Source organism: Aspergillus lentulus (assembly GCF_001445615.1).
Source record: "Aspergillus lentulus DNA, contig: Alt16, strain: IFM 54703, whole genome shotgun sequence".
NCBI lineage: Eukaryota > Fungi > Ascomycota > Eurotiomycetes > Eurotiales > Aspergillaceae > Aspergillus > Aspergillus lentulus.
The window spans coordinates 4128259-4153617 of NW_028322113.1; the positions used below are offsets into that span (position 1 = coordinate 4128259).

The window sequence follows — 25359 nt, forward strand, 5'->3', positions numbered from 1 at the left end:
TGTTAGCTTACCTATACTCATTAACTATTACAATAGTGCAACTCGAAAAGCCCCGTCGAAGAAGCCCAGCCTTTGAATCTCTGTGGAGTCTATTGATAGTTGACATTGGCTTCTTTTTGGCTCAAAGTGGATCTTTCATATTTCTTGCCAGGAATTCCAGAAAGCCTTTATAAGACCGAATGTCGGCTTGAGCACTCAGCGGGCCCTGCCCGCTACACTAAGGAGATAAACAGCATCATAAGAAAGGGAATTATGTTCACGCTGAATCCTCATTAGATCCTGCCAAAAGGTCAAGTTATGTTTCCGGAGACTCTCAGCCTTGTCAGTCATGGCCTGTGGCTACATAGTTTCTCTTCTTGACAAATAACAGGAGGAAAAAAGCGCCTGTAAGGCTGTATAAGGGGGACTTGATCCATCAGGCGCTAAATCAGGCGGTCCGGTTGGAGGTTTGCGTGGAATATGACACACTAAGTGTTCCGTCATCAGCGCGTGAATTGTAGGCTGGCTTGGACAGCTCCTAACATGAGGTAGCTGCCTTTATGGATGTACACATAAATAGCATAGCTTATTTGTCAGTGAGATTCCAGCTGGGCCGCGGCACAGCCTCCACCCATCTGGAAAGTAAACTGATCCTTGGAGGTCACCATCCAGTGTATTAGGAAGTAGAATCTACAAGCCTGCGATTCTCTGTCGGTGGGCCAGGCTACTTCGCTATGGCGCTCGCAAGTGAGCAATCTTTGTTGGGTGGGAGTCATCCACGTAAAAAAGCCACCACCGGATTTGCTTTTACTCGTCTTCCCAACATTGAAAATTGGAACAGGGCTGATTTGTACTACACGCCTCTGAGGGGCTTGGGTCACCTGCAACGTCAGCCGCACTGGTTTGCTGGTTGGAAACTCTGACAGATGTTGGCTTAATTAATGGTTCTCTCGGCATCCATTATGCTAGGTTTTGCTCTCGAGAAAGGTGTTTTTAGGCGCACTCAAGAGGATTTATCATACATTGCCCAGCGGAGAACAAAATGGCTGTTCAAGGTATTCCGTCACTCATTCCAGCCTTTGGGGCACCAGACTATCGAGACTGGCTGCGACTGCCCGCAATGGAGTCAAATGAGGAGAAAGATGTCATATTTAGGCGCGAAATCATTCCCTATCTCAACAACTACGCCGAAGGCGGTATGTTCAAAAGATTTCAGGAAGGCCATGCATGGCTTACTGCTTTCATCAACCCAGCATCAAACTTTGACGACGCGCTACTCGAGCTTGAAAGGGATCCAAATGCAGCAACAATCACTCTAGCCGACTTCGTGAAGCACCTTGCTGGCACGATAATTACAGTTGCCTGGCAAGAGAATATGCGCGCCTTTGTGCAAAGAGCACAGTAAGCACATCCCTGCAAATCACTGGTTTATTACAGACTGTACTGATTTACCTAAGAGACCCAGAATCGAGGCTGAATGACCACTGGATGACGGAGGTACTGGAGGGCTTTGAACTAGCTCTTCCAAAGCTTACGAAGGATCCACTATGGTGGGTGCTGTGCGGACGACTGAGACTTTTCAGCCTCCAGGTTGGTTGCACTTCTGCACCGCAGGATCCTTTGGGCTGTGTCTCTGCGGTGCGTGCCCATGTTAGTTCCAGAATCTCTGCGGCTGGGAGTGCAAGCCTCAGAGAAACTCGGGTCCAAACACAAAGAAAGCGACAGCATGAAGATTATCAAGTCGCATGGATCTGTCCGTTGGAAGTAGAGCAGATCGCTGCATTGGAAATGCTCGACGAACAGCATGAGCCTCTATCCCAGCCTCGCACAGACTATAATGTCTATACTCTTGGCAGTATTGGGAGCCACAACGTGGTAATTGCAGGATTGCCTCAGACAGGCAATAACTCAGCTGCTGCAGTTATTACTCAAGCGAGAACAACATTTCCGAACCTAAGATTCTGTCTCTTAGTGGGAATCGGAGGCGGTGTACCAACAACAACTGACAATGGGATGATCCGACTCGGTGATGTTGTGGTCAGCAAGCCAACAGGGGAGCACTCGGGTGTGCTGCAATACGACCATGGAAAAGCTGAAGTGGCTCGTTTCATTCGCACTGGTGCGCTAGCTCCACCGCCAACAATACTTCTTAGCGCTGCTCAGGCTCTTGCCGCTCAACGCGCAAGGTCCAGGAAGGACTCTATACTGGATAATATCGAACGGATTGATACCAACATCAGAGGGCTGCGGAGGTATATGCGTCCAGGTTCAGCTCTAGACCACCTGTACCGAGCTGAATATACGCATCTTGACCCGAAACTTCCCTGTACACAGTGTGGATGTGATCCATCCCAGCGTGTGCAGCTCATTGATAATGAAGATGATGATCATTTTGTGGTCATTCACAGGGGCATCATTGCCTCTGGCGAACTGGTTATCAAAGACGGTAAGCTGAGAGATGATCTAGCCAAACAGTATAACATCCTGTGCTTTGAAACAGAAGCTGCAGGTGTGTTAGCAAATTTCCCCTGCCTCGTTATTCGTGGCATCTCAGACTATTGTGACAGTCATAAGAATGATTACTGGCAAGGGTACGCTGCTGCCGCTGCTGCGGCATATGCAAGAGAGCTTATCTTTTACATTCCAAATGATGTATCAACCTGAAAATTGTGATTATTACTGTTTTCAGCGTTTAAGACGTCCTTCGTCTTGAAGCTTTTATTCCGTCTGAATCCACCATTTTTCAATAATTTGGCTATTTGAAGTTCCTGAAGAAGTTGCTGAAGTTCCTCGTCGGTCAATTGTGCCTCCATACTTGCAAAGATAGGGAGATCTGAAGGTAAAGGATCAGGGAGGAGGGCGGGAAGCTTTAAATAATCCAGGGGACGACGATTGCCTCGGGGCCAAACCATGGAGGTGTGCAATCATAATTCCCTGAGGCGCATCGACGCCATGGGATGGTCAACTATCCTGACTTTCATGTCCCCTTAAACGGCACCATCATGACTTTGGCGGGGCTGTCAGCCCCCGATGTTAACAGACATAATTATTCTGGGCAACAGTTGCAGCACCCCCAGAGCCCAATGCCTGATTTGTTCCTATCGTCAGAGAGCTAGCTACTGTGGCGGTGGACTCTGTTGTCCATAGGGTCGTGCTACTGGGGCACGAAGTTGAGTAAACGTTGGGACTGGCCGAACTCGACGTATCGCTGGCATTTGTTGATTGTTCGGATGCGGTAATCCGGAAGTTCCCGGTTTCCCAAAAATTGTTAGCATAGATAAACCGAAGATAATAGGCCTCGGCCACCGGGAAAATGGTAGATATCGTCCATTTGCCCAGGGCAATATTGATGTCGTCCCGAATGTATGTCGCAGATTCGTCGTCGTGGGAGACCGCGACGAAGTAAATTGTAAGAGGGAGCAATATCGAGTCGGAAGAGTGGTAAGACCAGGTCGTGACAAGGCCATCGTAAACGTTCACCAGGTCGCCCTTCTTTGGATAAGCGATCTGGAATGCTAGTAAAAAGCTCAAAGTTAGGACCGTTTGTAAGTAATCAGCTTGAAAATGGACTTACCATTGCTTTGCAAGCCATTCAAGGCAAGCGCAAGTAGCAATGTTGATATGAACATGAGAATAGGTATTTTAGACAGAAGCAGAAGGCCAGGTAGCAGTCTTCCAGCTTCTAGATATCAACATGAGGATAGGCTTTGGGTACGATCTTTTCCCACCAAGCCATAGACAAGAATAATAGGGGGCAATAGCTATCACCGTCCTCAGGAGAAGCTAGGTACCTACGTGCATACTCGCCCACCAAGGCAAAAGCGTCGGAAGCGCTAGTACAAGAAAGGCGCGCACAGTCCCGTGGATGGCCAATTACATTATATATACCATTGTGCCCTTATTCGAACGGACTCACAAGATGACATTAGCGTCGACATGGGTCGGGCCGTCAAGTATTAGTTCCCATCATCGGTTGGATGAGACTCTTCCTCGGCTCTAGTGAAACACTAAGCAAACTAGTTCGGCATTAGTTTACATGCCGGGGCCACGAGCCTCACAAGCCCTGATAAAATATAAATGCTGCCTTTTGGCAAAACTGACTGCTGGCATGAAGGGCTGCTGTGCTGACGGGATTCAGCAAGACGCGATTCGCACCTCTTGAACTCTCTCATTGTCCACCAGTAATCATCGTGGCCAGGCAGTGGCGGAAACGCTCAGGATGATCTCGAGAATCGAACAGATATATACCTCGGGAGCTGCGAGCGCCTAGAAGCCCCAGTGATGTAGCTCCAGTTGAGGTTCTTAGTATCGTAGGGAAGTAGTAGTGATCCAGGTTGTTCTGAGAGCCTGGCCACCCGCTTCCTGAAGAGGTAGCCTTACTTGCAAGACTATTACTCCACATTCATCTCGTAGTCTTGTATGAATGAGCAACTAGTATTTCACTTGTTGGATCAGAAATGTGGCATTGTAAATTTGATTTCCTGTACCAAGGCCTTGCAAGAAGCCAGAACAGGACTGTGTGGAGCCATGTTAACAGTTAAGGTGAGGGTTCGCGATGGGCACGTGATGGGCCTCAGCCCCCGCCGTTAAGGCAGCCCGAGGATACTCTTCTGTGCATCTGGTGGCTATGTGCAGAGATATTTTGGTTGGAGTAATACGACGGGTTAAGATAGTGCTCTTCTGGAAGAGGTATGTAAGTCCCCTCTTGCTGAGCGGAAGCTGACAGAGCTGACAGACCGAGTCTGATTGCTCAGAGGGAGGACAGATAGCGCCTCTCGTCAACTGGACAATGTAAATAAGTGCCTGATATCAAGTCCGCTTTATTGCCCTGGTGTGCTCTTCATTGATAATCCTGTCTCTAGAATGTATGTGTTCATGCAGATAGATACACATAACAGATAGTTTTAAAGCCATTAAGCCTGTCAGCAGCAATGCTCATGCAATCTAGAACTATACCAATGAGCAGGAGTATGTCCTATATCGATACACTCCCCGTTACGCGAATAGACTCCTCCTCAACAAGTTTCCACATCTTATTCTTCAGCCCGCTCTCCCTCAATGCAGACAACACCTCTTGCAGTTTTGTGTCCCCATCCAGATGCACCGAGTACACACCACTGCCCTTCCTTCCATCAGTCCCTGTGGCAATACCGACACCTTCAGAGGGCACGCCCTTGGCATCACCAGAGGCGGGTGGGAATCTTATACCGGTAGCAAAGAAGGTTTGCCGCTCACCAACCTCCTCGGAGGGGGTTATACAAAAACGGACCAATGACCTTGAACAAACCCTTGACGATCGCCATCCCGACGCCGTTAGTGCCTCGCGCGAGATCCGTTTTCACGAATCCGGGATAGTCATGTATGAAAGAGACCTCTGGTGCTTTCTGGGCCAGTACCTCAAAGGAGAGCGTCAGCATGGACGCAAAATGCCCACGTCCTGCCGTGGCGGATAGCTTAAACACGGTCACGACCCGGCGCAGCGCAGGAGTAGTGCGGATGAGCGGGAGGAGGTTCATGGCGAACCGGATGCGGGAGTAGTACGTCAGTGCAGCGAAGTAATGCAGGTTTTCCACGGTACCTACACGGTAGCCACCAAGTAAGAGACTGATCTGAAATCACTCTGATTGTTGCGTGGGGGACGCTCACTTGTCCCAGTGATGAGACTGCCGATACTCAAAAAGAGCAGACCGATCACCGTTTCTTTGGCCTTAATCTCCTGACAAACCTCGTCGACGCTCTTGAGCAGACTGGCGTCGCATTGCAGGGAGAAGTAGCTGCCCTTCGGGTTGATGGTCTTGAGTTCCGTTTTGATGCGTTCCGCCCAGCTGTCTGTGCGGCCGACGAAGTAGATGCGTGGCGCGTTGGCATGTTTGGCAAATTGCTTCGTTGCTGTCTCGTCGATGCCGCTCGTTGCACCACCAAAGACGGCCACCAGGCCGGCAGGGAGGGCTGACTCAAGCCGTCGGTTGGAGGCCAGGATCGCTCCGAGAGAGACCATTCTGCTGCTGGTGTGATATCTAAAGTAAAGAGTTGTGTGAGCAAGAGCCCAGTTACGCGGTAGATAATTTCCCTAGCTCAAGGCTATAGATGATAGCTGCGCTGGTGCAGTGACAACTTCATGGGAACCATTCAAAGCGGACGCGACCAAAACAGAACATTCATGTCACAAGCGTCTCCTGGATTCTCTTTCAGCGGGGTAAATCGGTGACCAGGGCATGGTTGAAGGAAGGACGATGGCTTGCTGACGCGGTGTCCCCCCTAGAATCAAGATATACGGACGCCCGCGACCCAACTGAGGAAATCATACAGCTGGAAGTGATTGCGGAGTCGAAGTATTGATGCATTAGTCTCGGAGTCTCAAACTCCAAACTCCAAACTCCGAAGAGAGTCCGGTTGACTCGGCAATTGACAAAAGAAAGACAAACAATGGAGGGGCCAAAACAAGGGATAATTATCCTTGACTCAATGCAATCTCGAAGTCCAAATCTGATGAGCGCCGCAGGTCATGGCTCTCTCATGCCACATCGACCTCAGACGCCAGATGGCAGCCAAACTTGACTGTGTTTATCGAATTGAGTGACTGTTTTTGATCTCCCGTATCAAAATCTCGCCTCAAACCCCCCGCTATGCCAGGCAACCAGGCAGCTTATCTGCCGGCTGCTCTGGCCAAGGGGACGTATGTGGCTGTGCCAGAGCCGGTGATGGTGGGCAAGCGTTTGGAGTGTGTTCAGATGGCCATGGACATGAATATGAAGAGTGTGTCTGCTAGTGGGGAGGTTCTTACTCTATGATCAGCCTTCTTCACTCATTCAGTAGATATAATAAACAAGAATTCTCCCACAATGGCTGTCAGGTCGACCACAAGATCATAGTGCTCTACACCCCCTCCATTCCCTTCACCCCATCCTCAGTAGAGTTGTATCGCCCATGCAGGCATCGCCGCATCAGACCATAGCCCCGCTTAAGTAGCTAGTTATATTAACTACGTTGGCCTGCTTAGTGCTTATTACCTGTATTGGCAATGTGACGACAATACATTTGCCAGCAGCTTGTTGGCGCATCCCGCGGAATCTTGAAAATTCGGCCTTCTGAATGGTTACAGTATTGTCTTCTAATGCTCATCTATTCTTCAATCCAGTACTTTATTAGCGTAGGAGTATTCCATATATGTGACTGTTGCCTGGACCTGTCTGTGCTCTGCTTTAACCCCGCCCCCGGGCCGGGGGGGGGGAGGAGTTGGACTTGTCAAGATGCAGCGTGGTGATAGATGCCCCAATGGCTGGTATATGTTACTGCCTATACTCTGACAAAGACCGGCATCGTCTCAATGGGACATGCAACCTCAACATCTTGCCCTCCAGGGCGCTCCGTTTCCTCCCCCCATAGCTTCCATGAAGCTCCTGCGGGCAGATACACCGTGATCTTTCGCAGTCCAGCCTCAAGGACTGGCGCAATCAGATACTTGGACCCAAACAGATACTGCGTCTCGACCTCCCAAGACTTCTTGTCCTCTGGGAACTCATAGAATAGGGTCCGAATGACCGGCGTGCCCTTCTCATGTGCCTCTTTCATCAGACTTCTGGTGTAGTCCCGCAGCTCCTCCCGGATGTCGATGTATTTCTTGCAGATCTCATACACCTCCTCGCCATAGGACCAGATCTCATTGTCGGCGCCCGGAGCAGTCGGCTGGCCTTCAGGCTTGGGCTCCCGGTCACCGTGCAGGCGCATCACGGGACAGAACGTACCCCATTGGAACCAGCGGGTGAAGAGTTCCCGGAACCCAGGATCAGCAGGGTTGCCCCCGTGGAAGCCCCCGATATCCGTCGTCCACCACGGGATTCCTGCGAGGCCCATGTTCAGGCCCGCGGCCAGCTGGTTGCGGAAGGAACCCCACGACGACGCGATGTCGCCGCTCCAGACGAGAGCACCGTACTTTTGGCTGCCGGCCCAGGCGCACCGGAGAAGGTTCACGATGTTCTTCTGTCCCTCAGCCTCCATGCCTTCGTAGAAGGCCCGCGCGTATTCCCGGGGAAAGATGTTGCCGATCTGTAGGTTGCTGCCAGCCTGGTAGCGGTAAATGTCAAAGTCGTAGACCGAGTATTCAGGCTCGGCTTCGTCAAGCCAGAAGATCTTGATCCCTTTGTCGTAGTAGTTTTTCTTCGCCTTTTCCCAGATATATTTGCGAGCCTCGGGGTTCGTCGCGTCGAAATGTGTGACATCGCCATCACATTGCATAGCTACTCGAAGGCCGCGGTCATGCCTGATCAGCAGACCGCGTTCGAGCATTTCCGGGTAATTTTCGGAGAGGGTTTCGACTGTAGGCCAGATGGAGACCATGAGCTCCACCTTCATTTCTTTGAGTTCTTTGACCATTGCGTCTGGGGTCGCAGCCCTATCAGCAACTACAGATGCGTATCATGCGGCTGGAGTAGACTCACCTGGGTCCGGCCAGAATTTGGGATCAAAACTCCACTCTCCTTGGTGCTTCCAGTGGAAGAAGTCAACTACAATAACATCCAAAGGAATATTGCGTCGTTTGTACTCTCGCGCGACGTTGAGCAACTGCTCCTGGTTCCAATAGCGGAGCTTGCACTGCCAGAATCCAAGACCATACTCTGGCATCATCGGGACATAGCCCGTCACTTTGCAATATGCTTCTTCGATCTTCGCCGGTGTATCACCCGCAACGATCCAGTAGTCGAGAACCTTCGTCGAATATGCCTCAAAGCTCATGATATTTGTCCCGAGCACGGCTCGTCCGATCCCGGGATTGTTCCACAAAAGACCATAGCCAAGGGAGGACAGAGCAAACGGAACACTAGCTTGGGAATTCCGGTGTCCCAACTCCAAGTCGACTCCCTTGAGATTTAGGTAAGGCTGCTGATACTGGCCCATACCGTAGATCTTCTCCTTCGGGTCTAGCGACTCCAATCGCATCGTGAGATGGTAATCGCCTCCCAGAATTGGTCGGAGCTCGCGCGCTTCAATCTCGAGCGCGCTGCATTTCGGGTCCATTGGATCACGGCGATGACGGGCATACTCTTCTAGGAGCTTTTTACCGTTGGAGTTGCAGATTGTGATCTTGCCTCGCTGGGAGACAACCGCCTTAATTTTGCCATTGGAAATGCTGGCCTCTTTGCCGGCGGGGGTTTCAATGATCGCCTGCTGTGTGCTCGGCTTTGCAGATAGGGCCCAATCTTCAGATGGCATAGACGCTAGCTTCGTAGCTCTGATACGAAAAGCATTCTCGCTCCATGGCTGGATCCAAAGAATGTGGTCATCAAATCGGTAGATGAGCTTATCGTCTTCAGCGTAAAGCATAATGGACAAAGTGGGCTAGTAATCACACGGTGATAATAACGTCCGTTATTCGTTATTCTCTTCAGAAAGATAAGAGTATGAGTGAGCCCAGAAGTAATACGTTTATTTCGGGGTACAGCTCACTCATATGGAAAGCTAGTCACTGCACTGCATCTTCGGTCAGAAATCCAGATTGGCCAGTGCATCATCCGTAAATGTGGAACGCGAGGTCCACATCATCTCCAACGTAGCTGTCCATGGGCCTGTCATCATGTTCGTGCTGCAAGAGGGCCTTGCGGGCGCGATATATGGCTGCAATTGATCGCTTATGTCCTCGGAAAAAGTCCTGTGGAGGCGGAGGTGGAGGTGGGGGAGACCACCTGGCAACCAACATGATTCTTTGGAGCCAAAGAAGCGGAAACGCGCCGTGCAATCACATTATTCATCCATTGGACTAGAACCTGAATCAAAGGTTACCAGAGGGAAGGTTGTTGGAGAATAGCCTAATTGAGGTAGTGGGGGGAAGGACGATGTTCGAGTGGGGGAAGCGGAAAGTATGCAGATTGTTAGTCGTCAGGTTCACACTGGTGTTCCTTGCAAACACTGAGTATCTGGGATCTACCAGATGTGCAGCAAATGACGCTTGAGTGTCAGCTACAAGGCCCAAGTATTATTTACACTACTCCAACTATTCCACTCACTCCGACTGCATTTCTATCTTCATGATCACCAAGGAGTGGATCATAACTTACAAAAGGCAAGTCGATGGAAGCCCAAGTAAATCGACGGTAATTGCTATCCGTGATTGATCAAGGCTTTGATCCCATAGACTGCAGACAGAGGACGCTCCAAATCTTGGGCGGGCCGACTGAAAACCTTGGGCTAATTCTCCGTAGTCGCAGTAACTGTATCTATGAAAGACGAGGTGGCCGGAGAGTCATGACGGGCACAAGTAAGTTATCTTGCGATAGACCTGAGGCCGAAGAACGCAGGATCGTTTCGTAAACTCAAGAAAAGCCCCGTATATTGTTCCTGGTTACTATGCAGCATTAAAACATGATTCAGAAAAGATGCGACTGAGCTTCGAGTCAGTCACCATCTTGACAAGTCCGAAAGCAATGGTAACACGCTGTTGTAGTTCACATCTGTGCCCAGACGGAAAGTTGTAGAGTGAGGCCTGCAGACTTGACTTGAGTCTCTAACCGTAAGCAAAGACTGAGGCGTTGACTCATTCTTGAATGGGCCCAATTCCTCTTCCATCTTCATTGACGACCTTCGACAGCATGTTGTGAGGCGAATTCGATTTCACGTATGCCATCAAATCCAATGACGATGGGAGTCTGTATCTGGTTGCTTGCTGAAGTCGAAGCGAAGATTCGCAAGTAGTCTTGGCTGCATGTCAATCATTCACCTGAAGCCCATCGCCAGCTTACTCCCAGCGTCACAGTAAACTCATAGTATCGAGCTATCCAATCGCAGGGGATCAAGCCATCGTCGAATGGTAGCGTAAAGAGAATGTTAGTCCAATGACTCCCGTTTGCCAGAGATTATGTAAAGGCGTTCGTCAATGTTGTTCGAGCAGACTGAGTCCGTTCAATGTAGATAGAGTATAAATCCATTTAGTTGTTGGTGAGAAGACAGTGATATGTGGAGGAGTTGGAGCTCTACTCCGCCCGACGCCTTTCCCAGTTGGGTAATCCGGAAGTGGTCTAAGTAACTTCATCTACCAGCTGGACTCGCTGCTGATTCAGTTCGCTGCATACTTATCAACTCCACGTCTCTTACCGCCCTTCAATTGATTGCCTCTACTCTCATACCTTATCCGACTCTAAGAGTCTGCCGATTTCCTTTTGTCCACGTATCTTGTCTCCTCCCTCATGGAGGTTGCCAGCATGACACAGCCAGACCCGGCAAACGGTGCTCACTCATCTTCCATCGCCATGGACGCCTCTATGGATATCGACATGGATATTGACCTCGGACCGCTTCCAGAGCCAGAGTCAATTGAAATAGTGAGCGAGAATGCCCCCAATCTTTCTGCTGCTCTCTCGTGGCAACTAACATATCTCAAACTTCCTTAGGAACCCGCGACCACGACAGTTACTAGTCAAGACGGCTCGGTCGATCCCACAACAGCTGAAGCACAGTATGAGAAGGTCCACATACGAGGTGTTGATGATTTAACTACGGATAATATCAAACAATTCGCGACAGATTACTTCTCCGGCGAGGTCCCTTCCCGCGTCGAGTGGATTGACGACACATCCGCAAATATCATCTACCCATCTCCCGAAGTTGGTCTGCAGGCTCTGGCAGCTTTCACGCAGGCCAGTGAAGAGGAAGATACATCTTCGTTTCCACCTTTGCGCTTACGGTCTGCCAAAGCGCTGTCAACCCACCCCGAATCTGTGCTTCAAGTGAGGGCGGCAGTGAAGACCGATCGCAAAAAGCCCCGCGCATACGAATCCAGCCGATTCTATCTCATGCACCCCGAACACGACCCCCGGGAGAAGCTGCGACGAGAACTCGCAGACAGACGTCGTCACGGCGGCGAAGGCTCGAGCGATGGTGACTATCAAAGAAGACGGTTCGACGGTCGGGAGCTTAGACGGCGAAGAGACCGTGACGCGGACGACAATTTCAGCGCCAGTATGTACGACGATGAAGGACCACGTGCTAGCACCGACTATTCAGACTCGGAGAGAGGTCGCAGCGGACGAACACGGAGAGGCCAGCGGGAACTGTTCCCTGACGAAGGACGTTTATCTGGCCGCCTTCGGAATCGGAGCGCTTCCCCAGGTCGCGACACCTTGGCCGAGAGTGGTCGTCTAGAGCAAGAGGAGCGCGGTACGCGAAGTCGCTTCCGGGAGCGCTCGCCACAGCTTATCCGTCGCAATGAAGGCAAGGAACTTTTCCCCTCTCGTACTAGCGACGGCGATTCCAATGCCCGCGAGCTCTTTCCAAACAAGCCAGCGTCGAGTTACCTCAAGAAAGAACTTTTCCCAAGCAAACAAAGCAATCATCGCCGCTCAGATGCGATCGATGCCGCGGATGAGACAGGAGATCTGTTCTCGAGGAGAATCTCTGTGCCCCGGGTGGATGGCGCTCGGGACCAGAACCCGTCGCACAGGAAGAATATCGAGTTGTTTCCGGACTCGGAGGATCAAAACGGGGTCAACATTCGTGGAGCAGCTGGCCAAGATCAGGGTATCTCGATTCGAGGTGCGGCCAACGGCATGTCAATCAAGGGTCGAGGCGCATCTGTCCGAGAGCTGTTCCCCTCCAAGTTCAAGTCCAATGCCGGCAAAGAGTTATTCTCTGATAAAATTGAAGGGCGAGGCGGCCCTCGAAGGAGGGCAGAGGACATGTTTGGCTAAGGGAAAGGCCGCTCTTGCATCAAACAACAGAAATTTGGATTCTGCTATTGTCTCGTTTCATTCTGCTCTAAACATCTAGGGATGGCCTGATACCATTGCATAGCTGATTTCGTCCGAATCTTTTGAAACTATTCAAGTTCTCTTCAATCTGTATTACTATAACAATTAACTAAGAGTTCTAAGCAATGAAGCAGTTGAAATTTAGCTCCAAATTTTCTAGTTTCTATAGGGTCTGATATCACCGAGGAACGGAACTCGCCGTCAGTGATTTGACTACGTTCGGTTTCCTCTGTCAACATTCCGAACCGCTAGACACATCAGATTGGCGAGATGACGGCAACAACACAACTGGCTAGTGCTCTAGTAGCTCGCTTTCTTCGATCTAATAATTATACAGAGACCCTGAATGTATTCATCCGAGAAGCGGGACTTCCAGCCGACGCGGGGCAACCGGATGGAAAGACCGACAAGAGCGACTGGACCATCGAGGGCGTCCTTCAGGAGAAACAAGTGTTTGATGAGAGCGTAAAATTCGAGCGATACGGCAAAAGTGAAGAGAAAGACGTCTGGACGGTTCCAGGTCAGCCAAAAATCGTACCCTCTCTGACTTGCAGCCTCGATGTTGCGGAGATATTTATGTTTACTGACATGGCCCAGCACCCTCAACACCAAATGTCATCCAAACACCAACCTCTGCCAATATCCTAGTATGTTCGGTAGAGCCCTGGCAGAATCCTAGCCAGAAGGAAAATCAAGATGACTCGTCACGCTACATCGTCGCCACGGGCGCAGATAGACAAGTGCACCTTTTCAAGACAGACGAAGGCAACGACGTCGTCACGTCGTTTACGGGACACTCTGACTCCCCGGTGCTATCATACGCGCCTATCCAAAATGGCACATACGTCCTTATGACCAATATGTCGGGCCAGCTTCTTCTCCAACGGGGTGCCGAGATTCTGTCACGTCGGAAAGATCATGCCAAGTATGCAATCAAGGTGATCGCATATGAAGAAGACGAACAGTCAGGCGGAACTACGTCCGACGTCGTATGGGTCGCTACCGCTGGCTGGGACTCCAAGGTCTTAATCTACCGTCTCCGTATCTCCAGCAGAGCAGGAGGTCCTGACACCGCGGAGCTGAACGAGCCCATCGCCCACATCAACCTGCTCACCAACCCAGAATCGATCCTCTTCGTCCGCCATCCAGATACTCACGAACTCGTCCTGCTTGCCTCGCGCCGCGACTCAACCTACCTCTTCTACTACGCCGTCCCGTCCTCGACGTCTACCGAGACACCCACCGAATGCAAGCTGCTCGGCAAACAGAACCTAGCCCCTCACTCCAACGCCTGGGTCGCGTTCTCTCCCTCATGCCTTGCTCTGAGCCCGCACGATCCCGGCCTCATAGCCGTCGCCGCCTCGACCCTCCCGCACATGAAAGTCATCATTGTGCGCCTGCTATTCCCGAAGGAGGAGCAGGAATCGTCGGCCCCTCCGCCCATGGGCAGTACATCCGCGGGGCCAGAGACACAGGCCACGCAGGCCTTTGCGGCCCTTGCGCTCCAGAACCGCGAGGATGCCGCCATCATGATCCAGGCCAATACGTTTGCGCCGCAGACGGTCTACTCCACTCCGCAGGTGGTTTGGCGGCCTGATGGGTCGGGAGTGTGGGTGAATGGGGATGATGGGGTGATTCGCGGGGTGGAGACTATGACGGGGAAGGTGACGGCGATGTTGAAAGATGGGCATCAGGTTGGGTCGAAGGTACGGGCTATCTGGGCTGGTTGGGTTGAGGTGCAGCGGGATGGCAAGGTGGTGAAGGAGGAGTGGCTTGTTAGTGGTGGGTTTGATAAGAGGCTTATTGTTTGGAGGGTGTAGATTTGCTTGCCTCGATGAGGTCTTGAAGCAGGTCCTTTTCCAAATGGAAGACATGAAGCTCCAAACCACATTTAAACGTAAAGGAAATTGGAACAAATTGATATTCAGAACTATCTGGCTTACGGGTATGTAGCCCCCCATCCATGCACCCTCTCGCCACGGGAGAGAAAGGGAAAGGGTGTTTGGTAATAGGAGGGCATGGGATCTCTTCTCGGCACGTTGAAAAATCCTTCAGCAACCGCGCATGGGAAAGACACGAAGCTGTACACACATATGCCTGAACGGACGGGATGATGAATATAGTCCCGACGCAGAAAAAAGCAAAGACAGACTGAAGCAAGTTGGCACAAACGCATGCCCAATCGCAGAAACAAGATCATGCTCCAGGCACTCATGATGGCCAAGTCGTGGAATCGAATCCATTTTTGTGTTATTTAACAAGCCGTCGCGCGAAAACCCAGCCAGGCTCTTCCGACATGACGCTCTGTATCATCGCACGTTAAACCAACTCAAATCGCTTCCCATTTAATATCGATGAATCAATTTATGCGACCTCCCGCTTGCCCTCCTTGCGCTCCTTCTGTAGGAAAGTTAGCCATGCCCTCCGACATCCAGCTGCTTCCGACTAAGCAGCAGCAAAGTCAACGTACCAGAGCCTTCATGGTGCCGTGAAGGGCGTGTCTGTGGTTGCGGCGGAACTTGGGGTCAACACCCTTGAGGGAAGGGTAACGGTGAGTCTTAGGCTTCTTGATACTGTTGGAATCAAACGGTAAATATCAGCGACCTGTCTTTCCCTTCTTCAAAATGTGGTTGGTGGATATGTTGCAAGCTGGTCGCGAGTCGTTCAGGACCAGTTCGGTGATGTCAAAACCATCACTGCAACGAAATCCTTCCATCCCAACCAACATATTTCGATTCAAATTGCTGAGGACTGTACGAACCCGTTACGGTGAGCCTTCTGGCTGCGGTGGTGCTGAGACGCGTTCTTGGACTCTGTTCAAGTGAAAATAACCGTCAGCGACTTCCGTAGAATCCGGGGACATTGTGCTGGCATAGAATCGATTCGAGAATTCCAAAATGCCGGGGTTCAGGTAACGTACTGGCCATCTTGACGGGATGTGTCGCAACAAGAAACGGGTTGACGATGAGTTGGCGGATTGAAGATGTCCTTGAACTGAGCAAAAGGCTAGAGACCCCCCCAAAGATTCCGGCTAGGGTTCCGCTGGGAAAGATTTGTGTGGGATTTCGCTTACTGCTCCAGCGGCTAGCGTCATTGGTTCATTCCGTCCGGCCAACTGCGGCAGCGCCAAATATCTACCTTATGTTCACAACAACACTTGCTGCCGGTACTATCGGGTTGTCCCTCTACCTTTTTTGAGACTACTTGTCTGTATGTCTTTAATTTTGACACTTTTAGGGAGCAACTTATCGATTCTCAAGATGGAGTACTAGTACCTCGTAAGACCGGTTGTGAATGTGAACAATGTCCCGTGACCTGATTACTAAGTTGAATCCCAATATCGCTTGGCATGGCGATGACAGTGATGCCAGACACCGCTTGCTTGCTTGATCCAGGAGGGTGGTAGGGCGAGCCATGAATAGTTCGGGTGCTCAACAAGCTACGAGCGCGAAAATACATTAATATAGGGTGGGATATCTGTTACAAAGGCTAAAGACACTGTGTAGCCCATTGTATCACGTGACTTCACATTGTAGTGCTTGAAACATCCACGTTGAAATGTAGTCTACTGAGTACCATTCCCAGAATCAATGTGTTCATCATTAGAGCAAATGCCACTGATATTCCTTTTGAGGGTATCTGCCGGCGGCCCTTAGAATGAAACTGCTGACCGAGATGTACGAAAGCTTAGCAGTCGATGTAGTCGCAATGCGTGATGGAGTCCCTAGTAACAGGCGAGGGACATTGGCCTTTCAGAATAGAGGAAACACGGAAACTTTCTTTTATCGCCAATGGATAAATAAGACACTGTATATAACAAACGATCTCGGTTTGTTCAGTTAGGTGAGCGAAGATGGGTGTTGAATGCTTGGAATATTTGCGGATGTCGACTCTATCACGTGATGCGAAGAGCCGCTAGGGAACAACCGGCAGTCGGACTTCGACCTTTGCAACTTTGACCCAGGTTCAAGAGGGATACCATCACCACGTTCTCCCTTCCATCCATTGCAAGATGAGCTCTCTTCGCTTCGCTCGCTCTGCTCTCAGGGCTCGTCCCTCTGCTCTCCGCGTTCCTCTCCAGCGCAGAGGTTACGCTGAGGCTGTGTCGGACAAGATCAAGCTTTCTCTGGCCCTTCCTCACCAGGTACGATCCGAGATGACTGAACACACCCTTTTCGTCTTATAGGCTGGGAACTGACATAGGGATCTTGGAACAGACTATCTTCAAGTCGGCCGGCGTGTACGTGACGACCAACTCCCCTCTCATCGACAACCGACAATTCTGAACATGACTTGATTGCATACTGACGACCGCCCCCTACAGTGTCCAGGTCAACATCCCCGCTGAGTCCGGAGAAATGGGTGTCCTCGCCAACCACGTTCCCTCCATTGAGCAGCTGAAGCCCGGTCTCGTTGAGATCGTTGAGGAGGGTGGTGCCAACAAGAAGTTCTTCCGTACGTCCGGACAACCCAGCTGAGCTTTGCGCTGCGATATCGTGGGACCACGAAGATGTTCCATTACTTTTCTATAACATCGCACTAACGAGTTTGCGTTCTTCAGTCTCTGGTGGCTTCGCCGTCGTTCAGCCTGACTCTGCTCTGAGCATCAACGCCGTGGAGGCATACCCCCTCGAGGACTTCAGCGCAGATGTAAGTTGTGGAAACAAAGAAAATGTCATGGTATACTTTTCTGACCCAATCTTTCAATTACAGGCCGTCAAGTCCCAGATCGCCGAGGTCCAGAAGATTGCCAATGGTAGTGGCAGCGAGCAGGACATTGCTGAGGCTAAGATTGAGCTCGAGGTAGGTCAACCACGGACTCATTAGCACGAGCCTATACTCACTCATTTACTAACGTTGTCACAGGTTCTGGAGACCCTGCAAGCCGTCCTGAAATAGATACCTGATGTACATAACCACTCGCGATTGCAATTCTGAACTTGTAGAATTATAACAATTCTCCGGCAAGGTTCTTTCAATAATAATTGCACCATACCATACCATGTGCCCTACCCTGTGAATCACGGAGTTTAACCCTCAGGAGGTCGTTGTGTGGACTGGATCATGCCTTCCCGAAGTGGATTCGCAACCTATCTAACTTCCTTACTTGGCCCGCAATCTTGTTATTCTTCAAGTTCTCCCTCGATTCATTATAACTAATTGACAAGCTTCGCAGATCTTTTTTCCTGCCGTTGCCCATTTTCAGGTACCTGCAATTACCTACAATAGTCGAAATGGACCGTATAACATCGCACCAACAGTTCAGACCTTCACATGCATCCCAGTTCGCGCTGGAGGAACATCTGCAAGAGAATGCACCGGTCACTCCTTCAAAATCTCCGAACAAGACGAGACTCACCGAATCAGACGACGACAATTGCAGTTTGTTTGGCGAGTATTCTAGCAGTCTAGATCTGTCTCCTGTGCGCGAACTCGATGGAGTCCGGAATGACCGAAATACGAACGTCAAGTCTACTATTCCAACAGTACCCTTCAGTCGGCAGCTTGATACGCACTTCATCTTTAACGAAACCTTGACTACAAATCCAACTAATAGTCCGGCGTCCGAAAGCGAACAGGCAAAGCACCTTTCGTCTGCACACCTGTACCGCGAAAGAAACAGAAAAAGTGCGCTCTCATCGCATCAGAGTAACATCACCTCGATCACCTGCAGCTCAGAGAACGTCCGAGCTCGCCTCTTGACCAATGAAGATGAGAGTAATTGGAGACCACCAAGGCCACCGAAGCCTCCTTTCCTCTCTGATGCTGCGGTAGAGGATTTCAAGCTCTGTGGCCAAGCACAACAACGAGCAAGTACAATCTCACCGGAGCGCAAGCATCCCACGCCATCACAACACGCAGTTCTTTCCCAGCCCTCATGATGGCCTCAACCACAATCTCGCTTTGTGGAATATCTCCCTTCCCAAGAGAAAGTTGCCTCGTTTGTGCAAAGAGATACATGGATCGATTCGAGCCCGCAGAAGCCTCATGATCAGCGGAGAGTTGCCCCTCGCGGTGTTGAGAATGCGTATCGTGTTCTGTTAGGCAATCCGGACAAGCCATTTCCAGCTCCAATACCCACCAGCGATAGATTGCCATTGCTTCGGGCTAAACTTTCTCCAGAGTCCCGAATCGCATTCTTGAGGTCACTCAGCACCGATTATGGAGCCTCGTCTAGCAGACCGACAGAGGACACATTTCTGAAGCATTTAGCCGGTTTGCTGTCGCGTCCCTCGAGAGTGGTTCCCCACTGGCAGAAACTACGCAGTTCTACTCCGATAACATTGACCCTATACCAGCCTCTACACAGCTCGCAGTGCTCCTCGCTAGTTCAAGTTTCATACATGGTGCATGTGGAAACTGTTCTATCCGCCTACCGGAAACGTGCTGCAGATTCGGAACAGGATGTACCCTCTCCCCATACTTCAATGGATGGGTATACACGTCTTTTCGAATTGCGTCTCTCCGTGCCGACCTTATGCTTCGAGATCGTCCGGCCATTCATCGTTGGTATGCGGCATCCAGTCTTAGTGACCATTGCATCAATGTTCGTCTGTGTCTTTGCGATCATCCTACGATTCCTTGCTGGTATGAGTTTCGGAGTCTGTCGAGCCTTCATGAAGACCGCCCTTATTTGGATGAGGAAGATCCGGAGTCCGCTGCACTCCAAAAGTGAGGGCTGATACTTGCATATCAGTTTCCGGGAGCTCCATGAGTGTATACCTACTTGTAATAGTGTTATGGCCGGTGTCTTTTTGATTCGAGAGGGTGCTCCGTTCTAGCCTATGCGTGTACGATCTGCGGTGCGCTTGATTATCGTCAACGTGTGACTGCAATAGTCAGACAGGAATTCACCTTATCAATTGCTTTTATCATCCTAACTAGGTAGTAATCGCGTGAAATGAGAGATCCTGAGAGAAGGCACAGAAATCCAAAGCAGATTGGACCGCATATAAAAGGACAAACATGAGGACATCGCAATCGTAAGACAATTTAGATACATTACAATTTGATAGACAACCTGAAATGGAGAAAAGAAATCATCACAGAAACGTGTATCATCACTCGCCCTTGACCAGCTCCTTGAGTCTCCTTTCCAGAATCTGTCGACCTTCAGTGTTTCTCCACACCTCATGAGGCGCACCCTTGACGATATCCCAATGCTTCAAGTTCTTCGTAATCTTGGTCAGATCCTCCTGTGTTTTGGCCCACTTGTTGCTCCTGTGGACCTCAATCCCGGAGCTTACGACGACAAGTGGCGTATCGGGCATCTGCACATGGCGCGCCGTCTGGATCTCGGAGGCAGTCATTGACTCGGCGACGAGGTTCTCCTGCAACTTGGCCTTGATGAACTTGTCCGTCTGGTACGCACTACGGCCGTAGACGCGGTCTTGGCGCGTGCGGCCCTTGAACATGGCGCCGAAGATGCGGTCCAGGCCTAGCGGGGAGAGGACCCCGCGGAGCCAGAGCAGGAAGCCGCGGCCGGCGTTGCCCACTTGGCCGAGGTAGTCCTCGTGCATGGCGTCGATGAGCATGATGCCCTCTGTTTCGAGGAGGTGGCGGCTGGAGAAGATGCGGCTGTAGATTGAGCCGATGCCGGAGGAGACCAGGATCCAGGGTCCTTCCTCGCCGGCGAGAGCGAGGGCTTCGGAAAGAGCATCGGCTGCCATGCCGGCGGAGTGTGGGGAGGGGGCATTGTCGGACCAGGCGTATCCTGGTCGGTCCCAGTAGCAGTAGCGGTCGATGAGGCCTTGTTTGTAGATGTTGTCGATGAAGGGTTGCAGGGAGTGCTCGACTGGGCCTTCGCCGCCTTCGAGGAGGACGGTTGGTGGTGTCTTTCCGTTGCCATCGGTGGTGCCGTTCATGCGACCGACACAGGCGAGGTGGACTTGGTACTTCTCACCGTTGACGAGGTACTTTTGTCCCGGGGCGTGGAGGGAGGCATCGCGGGCGCGGATGATCAGGGTTGCAGTGAAGAGGATCGAGACTATCGCGAACACAACCATGAAGATCGTTTCAATCAGCACGGCGATCCATTCCCGGAGGGACCGCCGGGTTTCCTCTCGTCCAGTAAGGCGCTCCTCTTCCTCCCTCTTGCCCCAGGCAACGGCCCGGTTTTGGAGGACGTTGAAAATGGATATCAGGGTGGCCCAGACGACCGAGGCAATACCGACCCAGCCCTCTTCGACGCGCAGCTGAGGTACACCGAGGATTATGCACATATCTACAAAGAGGAAGACGGCCAGCACTATGCCGGATATCGTCATGGCCTTTGACGGGATTGTAAAGAAGAGCAGCGCGATAACGAGGTAGACGACGCTGAGTGTGGTATACGCGAAGCTAAAAAAGCCAGAGCCACGGCTGTGCATCATCGGAGGGCTGACGAAGATGGAGACGAGCAGGAAGGTCCACCAGACGAAACTGAGGGCGAGACAGAAAGAGGACAAGGCTCTGAGAGCCCTGACACTCCACAGATTGTAGGGGGATACCTGATAGTAAAGGCTGTTAGATAAACACCAACGCAGGAGGGTTGTTATCGACATGCGCAACTTACTGCAGGATCATCCGGACTCAGATACCCTTGGTTTTCTCTCGGTAAAAGTCGTGTCCGTTCATCTGCTTCCTGATATTGTCCTCTGGATCTATCATCTCCATCACGGCCTTGCTCCTCTCGCTCCGAGTTATCGTTCGAGCGCCACAGTGAAACCATTGTCCTCTGCGCGGTCTATGTCATAGGTAGGACTTCGGTAATAGATGACAGTGGAGTCGTTATAACTCTTCTTTCGGAGATACCACGCAAACAATAAATTAATTAGACTTAATTAAGAAGAGATAGGTGGATTATGAACAATAAAGAATTGAGATAGAGAGGCACCTCTCTAATGATAGCAAAGTAGATCATGGAATTTCTGGAGTTGACGTCATGACGAACGCAGCCAGACAGCGGCTCATTATCAAGCCGAGCATGTAATACCGAACATCTGGCAGTAGATAAGCCCATGTTTGCCGCCGGAAATGGAGCTGGGTGTCCAGCTGATCATCGGGATCTCCCCTCCTCAGACCGTCCCAGAGCCACCGGTAGATAGACGCATTCATTGATGATCCATTGCTGCAGCTCCCGCAGATCCCTAAAATGCAGACGCAGTGAGGTCATCGACGATCCTGTAATCACGTGATACTCCATTACTCATCACTCATCACAATAGAAGTACCTGAGGCGACGATGGAGGTATTATGTTCTGATGTGACCGTCCTACTCAGTTGCTGTTGACCTAGATCTCCACAGCTTCTGTTGGCTGTTCTTTGTATATATATCTCGCGTTTTAGGGCAACTACTGACCCATCTAGCATGGGCGACTTCGACATCTGGCCAGGTAATAAGCCTCTTGAAGACCTTCCCATGTCGCACAGCCATATCAAATGTTTTCCATCAGCCAGTATACATACACCATTCCAGACCAGGAGGTGATCGTCAGGCTTGAAGACAGTATTCCACCCCTCCATCAATATTCTCATAGCGCCTTTTCCTGTATAATCAGTTGAGGTTGCGTTTTGTTCCATATTATTCCATCATGTCTTTCCGGCTGTATGATGGAGGGAGCAAGTTCTGAGTTTCCCTGAGACAACAGTCTGTGGCCTGGTGTTGTTCTACGCGGATGGATCCGAGTGGCCCGGCTTCGAGGCGCAGATCGAGACGGCCATCTATCACGGGTTGCATTGTAAAGCGCTGCTCATGGATGAAGCCGCCATTGCGAAGTTTACCCTGCACTGGGTGGCAGTTGGTGAGATCAACATCAACGTGGATGAACTTCGGAGTAGGTTTCCAGACGATACGCAACAACAGCGAGATGCCGACGGGTCTGCGATCGGATTGCTTCCTCTATGGGGATGAGAAGTCTTTGCAATCGCGCGACGAGGCCAGATCGTACGTCTCGTTGGCCGAGCCGGAGGAGACGGCGGAGCCACTCAAGGTGCATATCAAGCACATCGCACCGACGCTCTTTGTGCGTCTCACACAGCGCGATCTTTCAGGCGAGGCAAAACGGCGACCATATCGCCATGCCTTGGAGCTGGGGTTGTTGCGTCAGGCGGCGCGTCACTCGCGAAATGCAGTGGGAGAGCCGGATGGGATTTGGCCGCCTCCGGCTCGATATATGTGATTATCTTACTCTCTACTGGGCAGTAGAAGTAGTGGGACAATGGTGCACCAACTGCAGGCTTGCCATTTCGACGACTATCCAGATATATATACTCTACTGCGCATTGTGACGTATACACCAGCGCAAACATATAATCTGGCCTCAATCCCTCGTAATTACTCCTCACTGCCGGATTGTACAAGTAGAACTGATTAGAGTATGAATAGCTGTATTATCATACTAGACAAGATAAAAGCACTACTCCCAATGGCCGTCACTGCATGAATGCAATGGTGTCAATCTGTAGTTAGCAGCGAACGGTGCTTACTCACCCGCCCGCTCGGGGCGGTACTGCCCACCTAAAACAAGACAGCAACACATTTATCAACATTTGCAAGTCCACGATGCTTCAATAATAAGATAAAATCCAATCAACGATATAAACCATCCTTGTAGATGCCAATCCTTTCTCCCCCTACCCGATATATCTAGTCCAGTTTCAGAACACCCTGTTCAGGTTGGCCTTTACCCCACGTTACCACAACGCCATCTCCGAATAGCTGGTCAAATGAACTTCACTCCCTAGTCAACGAATCTGCTCTGACAGCGATATAGAGGCATATATATTCAGACCATAGCCATAGATATCAACCGCCCATGAGCGATCTTCACAAAGCTTTTGCCAAATCAAAGCTGGCCAAGTTGCCGCCCGAGGCCCCTCTTCTGTCCGAGTCTTCGTCAATGAACCACCTCGCTGAAAGCAGTCACGATGAGGACTCCTCTTCAGTCTCGTCAGCAGGGACTGTTATCCCCTCGCCGAGCAGACAGCTGTTTGCCAGAGCCAGCCAGGGGTACGTTAGCACGGTCGTACCGCAGGTGCATATGCATACCGCATGCATTCACCAGCCAACCCCACAGATTCCATGAGAACGTTGTGAGAATCCCGCTAATGACATACAGATCATCCGACTCGTCCTCACTGAGCTGGTCAGACTTTTTTGCTAAAGAGCTCTTTCTAACCCGCGAAACCGACACTCTCCGCATCATCCACCATGTCTATCTCACGCCACCCACCGACTCAGGTCCACTCTTCGTCATGCACCACGGAGCCGGCTCCTCAGGTCTCTCATTTGCAACCTGCGCAGAAGAAATTCGCAAGATCCTCCCCAAAGCCGGGATTCTGTCGCTAGACGCACGCGACCACGGCCGCACGTCAGTGCAAAGAGCTGATGGAGGGGCCGCCGAACTAGATCTCAGCCTCGAGACGCTCAACCAAGACCTGGTCCACGTGGTCCGCAAGACGCAGGCGGAAATGGGCTGGGAGGAGCTTCCCGACCTGGTTCTTGTGGGGCATAGTCTTGGGGGAGCGGTGATCACTGACGTTGCGAAGAAGGGAGAGCTCGGCAACAAATTACTGGCTTATGCGGTGCTGGATGTTGTCGAGGGTATGTATATGGTGCCCCTATCTATTTCGAGGCTTTGTCCTGACGATAAATGACGCAGGGTCAGCCATGGATGCCCTCCAAAGCATGGAGAAATATCTCTCCACTCGCCCTTCTAGATTCCCCTCGTTGACGTCGGGTATTGAGTGGCAGTATGTCCACTATCTCTCCCTCTACATCACCGAAAGAAATGTCGACTAGAAGCAAAGCTAATCCATGGCCGCAGCACACGATCTCGAACAATCCGAAACAGAACCTCCGCCAGAGTCTCCGTCCCATCCCTCCTATACCAGGAAGAATCGCCCTCAGACCCCTCCAAACCATGGGTCTGGCGGACCAACCTCTCCGCCACGAAGCCCTTCTGGGAAGACTGGTTCATCGGCCTCAGTCGGAAATTCCTAGAGGCGCGCGGCGGCAAACTCCTCCTGTTAGCCGGGACAGACAGGCTGGATAAGGAGTTGATGATCGGGCAGATGCAAGGTTTGTTTTAGCCTTCTAGCTGTTGGCCGTGTTCTACAGCTGAGATGTACGTTTCTACAGGAAAATATCAACTCCAGGTCCTCCCTGAAGCGGGCCATTTCGTTCAGGAGGATATGCCGGCGAAGACGGCGCAGATCTTGGTGGACTTCTACAAGCGAAATGATCGGAGCGCGCTGGTGCTTCCGCCAAAGGTGGCTGATATGCAGGCGTCCGCTGCCATGCAGAAGGGTGCAGGTGCCGGTGCTTCGTTTAGTGCTTTGCATGGTGGTGATGGCACGCGACATCTGCAGAAGCCGTAGACTAGTAGCGACAATCTAATGTTGTGCGGCTTCCCGATACAGAGGAATTGCCATGCTATAGAGTCACAAACACGATTTGATTAAATCATTACCGGACAGAAGAAAGCCAGGGCCTTTCTTTGTACTATTGCCAATTTAACACCGATGCCTCCCCCCACGACGCCGCCGAATATCAAGCCACCAAGACCCCCATGATGGTCCAGTGAACAATAGGAAATGCAAGGGAAGACAGATCAAAATACAATACGGGTATCTGGCGCCACTTTTGCAACGTAACGAAATC

General features: G+C 51.1%; 11 protein-coding genes across 11 annotated transcripts; 7 read left to right on the plus strand and 4 right to left on the minus strand.

Moving 5' to 3' along the window:
• Window positions 1-1021: 1021 nt before the first annotated feature.
• ALT_8795 (uncharacterized protein) lies at window positions 1022-2643 on the plus strand (the record flags this gene model as incomplete). The annotated part of the gene is made up of 3 exons (XM_033558569.2): window positions 1022-1175; window positions 1233-1380; window positions 1437-2643. 3 exons carry the CDS (start codon window positions 1022-1024, stop codon window positions 2641-2643), a joined length of 1509 nt encoding a protein of 502 aa, XP_033414460.2.
• Window positions 2644-3012: 369 nt separating this feature from the next.
• On the minus strand, window positions 3013-3608 carry ALT_8796 (uncharacterized protein; the record flags this gene model as incomplete). Its single annotated transcript, XM_089600475.1, has 2 exons — window positions 3013-3494; window positions 3554-3608. The coding sequence occupies 2 exons, from the start codon at window positions 3606-3608 to the stop codon at window positions 3013-3015; spliced, it is 537 nt and encodes a 178-aa protein (XP_089455368.1).
• A 1346-nt stretch (window positions 3609-4954) lies between these two features.
• ALT_8797 (uncharacterized protein) lies at window positions 4955-5977 on the minus strand (the record flags this gene model as incomplete). The annotated part of the gene is made up of 3 exons (XM_089600476.1): window positions 4955-5180; window positions 5239-5557; window positions 5626-5977. 3 exons carry the CDS (start codon window positions 5975-5977, stop codon window positions 4955-4957), a joined length of 897 nt encoding a protein of 298 aa, XP_089455369.1.
• A 1298-nt stretch (window positions 5978-7275) lies between these two features.
• On the minus strand, window positions 7276-9300 carry ALT_8798 (putative glycosyl hydrolase; the record flags this gene model as incomplete). The annotated part of the gene is made up of 2 exons (XM_033558571.2): window positions 7276-8357; window positions 8418-9300. 2 exons carry the CDS (start codon window positions 9298-9300, stop codon window positions 7276-7278), a joined length of 1965 nt encoding a protein of 654 aa, XP_033414462.2.
• A 1856-nt stretch (window positions 9301-11156) lies between these two features.
• On the plus strand, window positions 11157-12656 carry ALT_8799 (NCBP3 domain-containing protein; the record flags this gene model as incomplete). Its single annotated transcript, XM_033558572.2, has 2 exons — window positions 11157-11291; window positions 11361-12656. The coding sequence occupies 2 exons, from the start codon at window positions 11157-11159 to the stop codon at window positions 12654-12656; spliced, it is 1431 nt and encodes a 476-aa protein (XP_033414463.2).
• Window positions 12657-12986: 330 nt separating this feature from the next.
• Window positions 12987-14536, plus strand: ALT_8800 (LisH domain-containing protein; the record flags this gene model as incomplete). The annotated part of the gene is made up of 2 exons (XM_033558573.2): window positions 12987-13236; window positions 13314-14536. 2 exons carry the CDS (start codon window positions 12987-12989, stop codon window positions 14534-14536), a joined length of 1473 nt encoding a protein of 490 aa, XP_033414464.2.
• Window positions 14537-16728: 2192 nt separating this feature from the next.
• On the plus strand, window positions 16729-17615 carry ALT_8801 (F1F0 ATP synthase subunit delta; the record flags this gene model as incomplete). Its single annotated transcript, XM_033558574.2, has 6 exons — window positions 16729-16860; window positions 16934-16956; window positions 17041-17171; window positions 17278-17366; window positions 17430-17519; window positions 17583-17615. The coding sequence occupies 6 exons, from the start codon at window positions 16729-16731 to the stop codon at window positions 17613-17615; spliced, it is 498 nt and encodes a 165-aa protein (XP_033414465.1).
• Window positions 17616-17950: 335 nt separating this feature from the next.
• On the plus strand, window positions 17951-18598 carry ALT_8802 (uncharacterized protein; the record flags this gene model as incomplete). The annotated part of the gene is made up of 1 exon (XM_033558575.2): window positions 17951-18598. One exon carries the CDS (start codon window positions 17951-17953, stop codon window positions 18596-18598), a length of 648 nt encoding a protein of 215 aa, XP_033414466.2.
• A 1179-nt stretch (window positions 18599-19777) lies between these two features.
• ALT_8803 (DUF2417 domain-containing protein) lies at window positions 19778-21426 on the minus strand (the record flags this gene model as incomplete). The annotated part of the gene is made up of 2 exons (XM_033558576.2): window positions 19778-21205; window positions 21271-21426. The coding sequence occupies 2 exons, from the start codon at window positions 21424-21426 to the stop codon at window positions 19778-19780; spliced, it is 1584 nt and encodes a 527-aa protein (XP_033414467.2).
• Window positions 21427-22065: 639 nt separating this feature from the next.
• ALT_8804 (uncharacterized protein) lies at window positions 22066-22876 on the plus strand (the record flags this gene model as incomplete). Its single annotated transcript, XM_089600477.1, has 3 exons — window positions 22066-22090; window positions 22346-22498; window positions 22536-22876. The coding sequence occupies 3 exons, from the start codon at window positions 22066-22068 to the stop codon at window positions 22874-22876; spliced, it is 519 nt and encodes a 172-aa protein (XP_089455370.1).
• A 636-nt stretch (window positions 22877-23512) lies between these two features.
• Window positions 23513-25076, plus strand: ppe1 (putative ribosomal protein/carboxylic ester hydrolase (Ppe1); the record flags this gene model as incomplete). The annotated part of the gene is made up of 5 exons (XM_089600478.1): window positions 23513-23706; window positions 23816-24300; window positions 24359-24449; window positions 24551-24777; window positions 24838-25076. 5 exons carry the CDS (start codon window positions 23513-23515, stop codon window positions 25074-25076), a joined length of 1236 nt encoding a protein of 411 aa, XP_089455371.1.
• Between the last annotated feature and the right edge of the window lie 283 nt (window positions 25077-25359).